This window comes from Arachis ipaensis, chromosome B06, assembly GCF_000816755.2.
Source record: "Arachis ipaensis cultivar K30076 chromosome B06, Araip1.1, whole genome shotgun sequence".
Lineage (NCBI taxonomy): Eukaryota > Viridiplantae > Streptophyta > Magnoliopsida > Fabales > Fabaceae > Arachis > Arachis ipaensis.
This window is the reverse complement of record NC_029790.2, coordinates 30,841,538-30,850,180: the sequence shown is the minus strand read 5'-3', so window position 1 is coordinate 30,850,180 and position 8,643 is coordinate 30,841,538. Positions and strand designations below refer to the sequence as shown.

At 36.1% G+C, this 8,643-nt stretch overlaps 1 protein-coding gene across 5 annotated transcripts; it reads right to left on the bottom strand.

Moving 5' to 3' along the window:
- LOC107648674 (interactor of constitutive active ROPs 2, chloroplastic-like) lies at window positions 477-5,595 on the bottom strand. Of its 5 annotated transcripts, none has more exons than XM_021104365.1 (6): window positions 5,294-5,595; window positions 4,539-4,801; window positions 4,120-4,197; window positions 3,028-3,214; window positions 1,114-2,793; window positions 477-796 (listed from the first exon to the last, which is right to left on the bottom strand). In XM_021104365.1, exons 3-5 carry the CDS (start codon window positions 4,137-4,139, stop codon window positions 1,129-1,131), a joined length of 1,872 nt encoding a protein of 623 aa, XP_020960024.1. In that variant the 5' UTR covers window positions 4,140-4,197; window positions 4,539-4,801; window positions 5,294-5,595; the 3' UTR covers window positions 477-796; window positions 1,114-1,128. The 5 variants fall into 5 exon arrangements, with proteins under 5 accessions (XP_020960024.1, XP_020960023.1, XP_016207971.1 ...); XM_021104364.1 differs by having other exon boundaries at window positions 4,608-4,801; XM_016352485.2 differs by lacking the exon at window positions 4,539-4,801 and having other exon boundaries at window positions 4,120-4,210.

The following is an 8,643-nucleotide window of genomic DNA, read 5'->3' as shown; positions in this document are numbered from 1 at the left end:
ATATTATATATTATTTATTATAATACAATTATTTCAATTGAATCATGATTGAATCGGTTAACCTTCTAAACTGACAACAACTAGAATGATTCGATAACCAATTCGATTTTCAAAACTTTGAATTGAATCGAAAATGCAGATATAAGTTAAAGCTCTTGAATGTCGTGAATACATACTAGTCAAAGATTTATTAATCTAAAATTCGAAAAAAATATCAAAGATAAAAAGGATGAGTACTACCTTTTTCTAAACAAAGAATCTCCCTTTGTTTATTTGACACAGTAAAATCTTTGTTCAAAAGACAAGTTTTTATGTATCCATTTCTGATGTTACAACCATGCAAGTTTCTCTATCTTCTACCTTTATATTTCTGTAAAAGATATAGTATTCAAAACACACTCGATAATACAATACATTATCGTCTTAGACCCCACTACCCCAGCATGTGAAACAACACTGACATTAGTCTCAGTTAATATTAGGACATTAATTAGTATTGCCTTTCATTCATATCAATAAATCATCTTGCTACTTGCTACATACTATTGAGGAATAAGAATGTCATGACATGAAAACAGACTTGATGACTGCTAGTCCTAGACACAACAAAATAAAATGGGGGGTGGGTCCCCATCAACCACTTAAACTATTAACTGCATCATCATTAATAAGCCGCTTCATTTCATGCGGGGGTTCTATGTATCTACAAAAGAAATATCTTTCACAATATTTTGTCATAGATTTCCCCCAAGGAACTGCTTAACATGGCCATGTCTCAAGAAAAACCAACCAGTACCTGACAAAGGCAAATAAAATAAAAAATGAAAGGAGTAACATGGCATGAAAAACATTGGTGAAAAAAGCTACAAATCACAAAAACTGATGCAAATACTGATACCATTGTACATGACTTGATATTGTTTAGAAGTTACAAGATACGATATGATTTTAGCATAACTCATAAAATGGGTAAAATAATTAACTTAAAGCACAGCCTTTTAACTAAAAGAGGAATACTAATCTCAGCATTAATGTAAGCTATTCTAACCATAGCACATATGCGGAAACTATTTAGCGTAAAGGTGCATCATAGATTGAATGATGAGAAAATACCCGGAACCACTTAAGCTATTGGTGATTCTTCCTCCATAACACTCCAATCCTCTTCCTTAAGCTACTTTTCTTCTTTGGTGACTCTTCATCAGTGTCTTCTAAATAAGTTGTACTCAACCTGCCGGTAACGGAATTGAAGCTACAATCAAGTGAGCCATTTCTCTCCACAAATTTCCCATTGTTGTTTCCAGAAGCAAGCATAGACGCTGCAGCTTCTGCTGCCTTTCTCCACTGGTCCGACTGAACCTTCAGTCTCCTCAGTTCAGCCTCCAACTCCAAATTCATGACCTGTGCGGCATCCAACTGCTCTGTAACACGTGCCACTCTCAGCTTACTTTTATCAACTTCTTCAGTTATGTAGTCAAGTTTAATCAATGCCTCCTTTTCCGCAACCTTTGCAGCTTCAGCTGTAGCAACAGCCTCTTCAGTAATTCTATTCTTCTCCAATTCCTTTTTTATTTCCATCTTGAGCATACAGTTTTCTGCGGTTATAGTTTGCAACTCAGTGTCTCTGTCTAATATTTTTGCCTTCAAATCCGCAATGTCAGCATCCAATTTCTTAAGCTCCATGGCAAGTTCAAATTCCCTTTCTCTAGTTTGGTTTTCCTTGATCCTAGAGTTGAGCCCTTCATTCTCCTGCGAGATACTCAGCAACCAAGATTCCTTTTCCATCAAGTTTGCCTTTAGTTCTTCAGCAGCTGCTGTAGCTCTCCTCAGTTCCTCACTTAATTCAGCTTCTCGCTGACCAGATTCAGATTTAGAACGTTCAAGTTGTTCATAAGCACTTCTAATCTGCAATGTGCTTTGGATATACTCTTCTTGGAACCTTATCTCGGAGGCATCCAATGCAGATTTCAACTGCTCTACTTCAGACTGTGCAGAGCTAAGCTCAGCTTTGAGCCGGTTTATCTCCTCAACTTCACCGTTTTCCCACACATGTCCTTGTTCTTCAGTTGGACCTAATATAATTTTGTTAGCACCGCTAACCAAATTAGCCTCTAGTATGCTCACGAGTCCCTCCAATGATTTTATTTGAGTTCTTGATTGTTCCAACTCTGAGGCAACAGATTCATACTCTTCTGTAGCTTTCATGCCATCTGCTCGGAGTGCTTCCATGGTATTATTTGCAGTTTCCAATTGCATTTGCATTTTGCCAACCAACTCCAAGGCCCGGGATTCCACGACTCTGCAATCACTTACTTCGTTTTTAAGATTTTCTACAACACAGAGAGCATTGGCAAGCTCCATCCTCAAATCCTGAATCTCAGCATAAGCTGCATCTTTGTTGTTTGACTGAGTAGCTTCGGAGTCTACCCTTTCAAGCTGCGTTTTCAGTTTGTGTATTTCGTTCATGGCAGATAACAAAGCAGCTGAGTCCATTGATTGCTGCTTCTGGACAGCCTCTAGTTCTGACTGCCATGCTCGATCTCGATCTTGAGAAATTTTATGGAGTTCTTGCAGCCGTGCTTCCTCAGAGGCAGAAAGGTCCATAAGCTGCTGATTAGATTCCTCCAGCTCTTTTGACAGGGCTAAAAGCTGCTTCTTTGCCGCCTCGGCTTCCTGTTGAGCTTTTCTCTTCCATAACTCGGATGAGTTAAGTTGATCCTTCGATTTCTTCAGATCTTCTTGAAGCTGAGAAATCTGAGATTCCAATTCCTGGACCTTACTAGATCGTTTTTTCTAGACACAGATGATTAAGAGGGAAATTATATAGTGATTGAGAAAAAATGAAAGCCATCAATGACAAACAATTTAGACTTATATATATACAAGCATAATAGATTAATGAAGAAATCAAATAACATTTAACAGGAACCATAAGGCAATTTAGAGTATACTGCCAAAGAAATTAATGGAAATGAAAGTTTAAATCAGAATGGCATTTAGACTGCGCCATAAGTCAACTTCAAATACCTCAGTTATTGGACTTTGTGGTGAACGATGCTCGTTGACCTTGGGACTCCTATCTTTTAGTGACTTTCTTGCAGGGTTTGGAGAGGAAGAAAGCGAATCGGAATCGGAGTTTGGTGTTTTCAACATGCGAGCAGTCCGAGGGGTGTTTACAGGGGATTTCCTTTGGGGCATTTCGGATGAATTAGTTCTGCTTAAAATCAGCCGTTAGACAGTTAGTATGCATAAATAAAAGCAGAATATGGATCAAGAACCATCTTGATATAGCACATCAATATACATGTGTAATCAGGATATACAAACATAATTTAAACACCGCAATTAAGATAAATGTGTTGCTATTTCAAGGATGGACAATAAACAATATAGCTTTTTATTTTTTAACCCAAAGGAACACCAGCTAATATATGTTAACTTTTTTTACATGGCATTAATAAATTTTAAAACGTTCACTCTATTCACAATCGGCATCTATATTCTGCATATGATAAATGTCTAGAAGAAAAATAGAGCTTCACAAGCAAATAATGATACAATCACGGGATAGTAAGAAATACTAAGACAAGAACGATAAATTAATAGCATTTTTTTTTTGTAAAAAAAAAGGCAAAAGAAATCTTCCACTGAATACCTTTAATGCCGAAACTCAAAACATTCCAAATTGAAAACATTCAAGCCAATTGACAATGTAATATTTTCCATCTTAAGTTAAACTAAAACTTTTCAACACTTGGCCATACTGTATTTTTAACAATATTAAAGAGCCATATATTATTGCCTCAAGAACAATAAGAACTAGGAGAAGTTCATTTAAACGGTTTCATCTTTCTGTCTACCAAAACACAAGGAAGAATCCATTTATAAACATCTCTGGAAAAAAATAAATTAGTTTGTCAGGGATAAAGTTACATGAATCCATCCAAAATTAGTTTTACTTTCCTTTTTTCCCAGCCAGAGGAACAATCCTTAATCTATATACATAGACTCGTTAATCTTGGGCTACCCAGTACTAATTCCACATTGATACCAAAATTCAGTCATAAGACTGCACAAAAGATAGAAAACAGTGAAAGTGTCAAATGATGACAATCTTACCTTGCTTTTGGTGTATGCATATTTTAACCTCCCAAATGAAAAAGAAAGGCAAATTCAACGAACCCTGACCCACTATTCCTGCAATACGAATCTGAGTAAGAAAAAAAAAAAAAAAAGAAGATGAAAAGGAATTTGATTTATACGCAACAGAAAAAAGCAATAGATCACAAATGAATAGCTAATCATCAGGTTGAATAAAAGTAAAATAAAACCAAAAAAAAAAAAAAAACTAACAAACAAACAAACAGCATATAATCCCTTCAAAGAAACTCCAATAAAGCTAACTCCACTACTACCTACCAAATCTAAACACAACCAAATAAGCAAAAGAAAACCAAAACAGAAAACATCACACTAAAGCTTTCAAATAACTGCTATCATTAACAGAAAAAAATCATTTCCAACGCAAACATTTTTACCCTTTGGTCTACTACTGAATGCTGCACCAAAATTGAATACGCTAAGACTTATTAATTACGGGCACACACCAGTGACCACTCAGAAAACCACAGTTTCACATCTCTTTCATGTTTCAGCATTGCAGAAACAGATATTTTCTTCTTCTTCTTCTTCTTCTTCTTCTTCTTCTTCTTCTTCTTTTAAATTCTTTCAATCTGCAACTTAGCCACGGGAACAGTGCTCACGTGTTGCACATAGTATATTTTCGGATTCCTCGACAAACCTTTTTCAAAGTGGAAGATTATATATGAAGCTCACAAAAGTAAAGAACGGATTATCTGGCTCCATTTTCTTTTTTCCCTCTCTTCTTTTTGGTTTTTCATTTAAGTGAAACCCCAGTATGTGGGGAAAAACATAACTTTGAAGCGTTTTATGAATGCACAGAATGATATCTTCCGAAAAGAAATGAAGAATCCCAGATCTAAAACATGCAGTGTGAAATAAAACACAAGATGCAAGGGAACATAGAACAAACATGTAAAATGCAAAACAAAGCACGGAGAGAGAGAGAGAGAGAGAGAGAGAGAGAGACATAAGTAGTAATAATGATGAAGATGATATTCTTTCCTAAAAATATAAGCTTTAGAAAAGAGGGGAAGGGGGTGCAGAAAGGAAACAAAAATAAACGAAGGCAATAGCCAAGAAGAAGCAGCCAAAAAATGTAAATGAAAGAGGAGGAAGTTGAGTGAGTGAGACAGAAGTAGAATGGTCTTACAGTGAATGGAAATGGAGGAGAGGGTGTTAGTAATGACTAAGCATTGGAAAGTGGAAGGAAGGTGGTGGTGGTGGTGGCCGAGACTGTTGGCGTTCTCGACTGACAGAGAGTGAGTATGGTGGTTGTATGTATTTGTGTCAGGTGAGGGAGAGCAGGCAACAGCTAAAAGACGTTTCATGCTGAACCCTCCATTAATGCTACGCATTCCTCTTTCCTTCCACGCGCCCTTCACTGCTCTCTACTCTCTTACATCCAATTGCGCCATTACATCTAACTATCTCGGGTTACATACACCCATAGAAGAATAAAACTTTATATGAGTTGAAACCATTTTGGCCTGAAATTATGGATAGGCTTTAATTTTGACTCTCAAATTATAGTTATCCAATTAATATTTTTAAATATTGAATCACGTTTGTTTCTATAATAATCTCTGTTAATGAAAATCTGATATGACACATTAAGTTAATAGAATGTGTATTCATGTAGTACTCAACTTGTCAGAATGAATGTGTGATGCGTAAATGATGTAGCAAAAATTAAAAGGATTCAATTTAATCCCTCCATAGATGATAAAATTCTAATTTGCAGGCCTCCTTTTTGAATACGTTCGAGATTGTGCTGGAGAAATGATGAGTTCAGGAAGCCAAGCTGCAGGGAGTTCTGCACCATTACGTTCTCATGGGACTTTCTTGAGGAACCTTACTCGTGGAAGATTGGAGAAGATTTCTGATTGGTGTGGTAGAGGAATGCATTCAGTGCTTCGATGGTCTGGGACAAATGCCAATCCTGAAAGACTCTTTTATAGGTGTCCAAATTATAATATAAGTTCTCAATGTCGTCTTCTTCATGTTTAATGTGTTGCTACTAGTATTTGTGTTTGATGAGTAATCTTAAACTTTTTTTCTTTTTATTGGTTGATGTGAAATTGGCAAAGTTCTGGAAGAATGTGGTGTGGTTTCTTTATGTGGGCAGACAGCAAAGAAGAACAGAGTTTAGTGGACAAAACACAACCTACAAGTAGTGATAATAGTTGGAAGATGAATTTAGTATGGAGAATTACTTCAATGGAAGTTGAAATTAGGTATTTGAACAAATAAATTAGTATTTTAAGTTTGGTTATTTGTTTAGTTGTGTTTGTAACTGTTATGTATGGTGTAAGCATGATTAAATTTTGATTAAAAGTGTGGACTTGAAGGTATGTACTCTGAGAGTGAATGAAAGCATTGTATTCAAATTTCCATGAAAAAGAAGCATGGTGTTAGCTCTTCTGGTACATATGTAATGTTGCAATAGTGAGAAAGTAAAGCTAAGTATTAAACATACTAGTACCATTTATAAACTTGAAATAAAGTGTCTACATTTAGGGTCCAAAAAAGGGCATGCATAGTGGTGCACAAATTGTGAACAACTAATGGAAATAAACTAAAAACTAACTAAAACATACTAAAAACTATATGAAATTAACCCCAAAAAGCGTATAAAATATCCGCTCATCACATAGTGAATATCCAACAACATTGCTTGCCAATAACTGAACAAATATCCAGCAAGCCATGAACAAAATACATCTAGAAATTCTTCAACAAAATAGCCAAGTATTTGGACACACATAATCATGTTCCAATGACACAAGATAAACATAATTAAGAAAACAACTACCCTAACTATAATAGTCCATCACAACTAAACATCATTCATTTCTTCCTAGGATGTTTGAATGCTGACTTTACTCTAGGTGTTGGGACAAACTTCATGAATTCAGCCATCCTTGAAGATGTTCCAGCACTTGCTTCTTACAGTGGGTCAACATTTGATGATCCTGGGGCTGGAGATGCTTTCCTCTTAGGCTGTAATTTGTTGGGCCTCGTTGCAGGAATTACCTATAGTTGCATGAGTAGAATACAAGTCCCCGTCAATCGAAATAATAATTAAATTAAACAGATATTTAAAATAAACGTTAAAAACATAAATAATAGGACATATTGGATTCTTACTTGTTTCTTATCTCCATTATCTGGTTGTGAAAAAGGTGTTTGTGATAGCACAATCTCTGAAGTAGCATAAGCCATTGTTGAGGCTGTAGAGGTGGCAACATTAGTTGCTAGAACAGGGTCACCTCCTGCTTCTCCATCTTGTGTAGACTAACCCTCTATGGTTTCATTTGCATTAGAACCCTTTTCTTTCTCCTTAGCTATTACAGCTGCTGCAGCAGCAGCAAGGGCAGCTGCAATGTCATCAGCTTTTCTATGGGAGCAGCTTCTTTTCGTGTGACCTTTTGTCCCTGATAAACCACTATTTTATGATTTATCTTGTACTCAATTGAGTAGTTTTTATTAACTCTTTACCCACTTATTCATACTATTTGCATGGTTTTATATTTCCTTCCTAATTATGTGTTTTGATTGAAAACATGCTTCTTTGATCTTATATTTGCTTATTATTAATCCTCTCTTATTACCATTAGATGCCTTGATATGTGTGTTGAGTGATTTCAGATATTATAGGGCAGGAATGACTCAGAGGATAGAAAGGAAGCATGCAAAAGTGGAATGAATACAAGAAGTTGAAGAAGTTGCTAAGCTGTCCAGCCTGACCTCTCTGCACTCAAACGGCTATAACTTGAGCTATAGAGGTCAAAACGACGCGGTTCCAGTTGCGTTGGAAAGCTAACGTCCGGGGCTTCGATTTGATATATAATATGCTATAGATCCCCTGACGCTAGTCGACGCGACCGCGTGATCCATGTGGCCGCATCGCAAGTGACGAAAATCAGCGAATCTGAATTTGCAACCAGCGAATTCTGGACTATTTTTGACCCAGTTTGCGACCCAGAAAACACAGATTAAAGGCTATAAAGTGGGGGACTACATCCATTCAAAGGAGGCTCTCATAATTCACTTCTCATGATTTAGATTTAGTTTGAGAGGGAGATTCCCTCCTCTCTCTTTAGGATTAGGATTTAGATTTAGGATTTTATTCGCTTTCAGGATTATCTCTATTTATCAGGTTCAACATTCCTTTTTATTTACTCTTGCAATTTTATGAATTCTTCCATGTTACAGATTACTCTTTTGAATTAATATTACTTGAGGTATTTCAGTTTAATATTGCTTTCTTTTATTTACATTATTGTTATTCCCATCTGAAGACATTTTTATTCCAGTAAATTTACTTTTTCCCCTTTTGGTCTTGGTTAAGAAATCAGTGACTCAACATTATCGAACTCAGCATAATTGATAATCGTTATCTTGCTAATTGATCTGAACTTCAATAATCCCAACTTTTTCCTAGGAAATAAATAGGATTCGAAGGTCAAACTAATTAGTCCCTTGACTTACCTTTGCTTC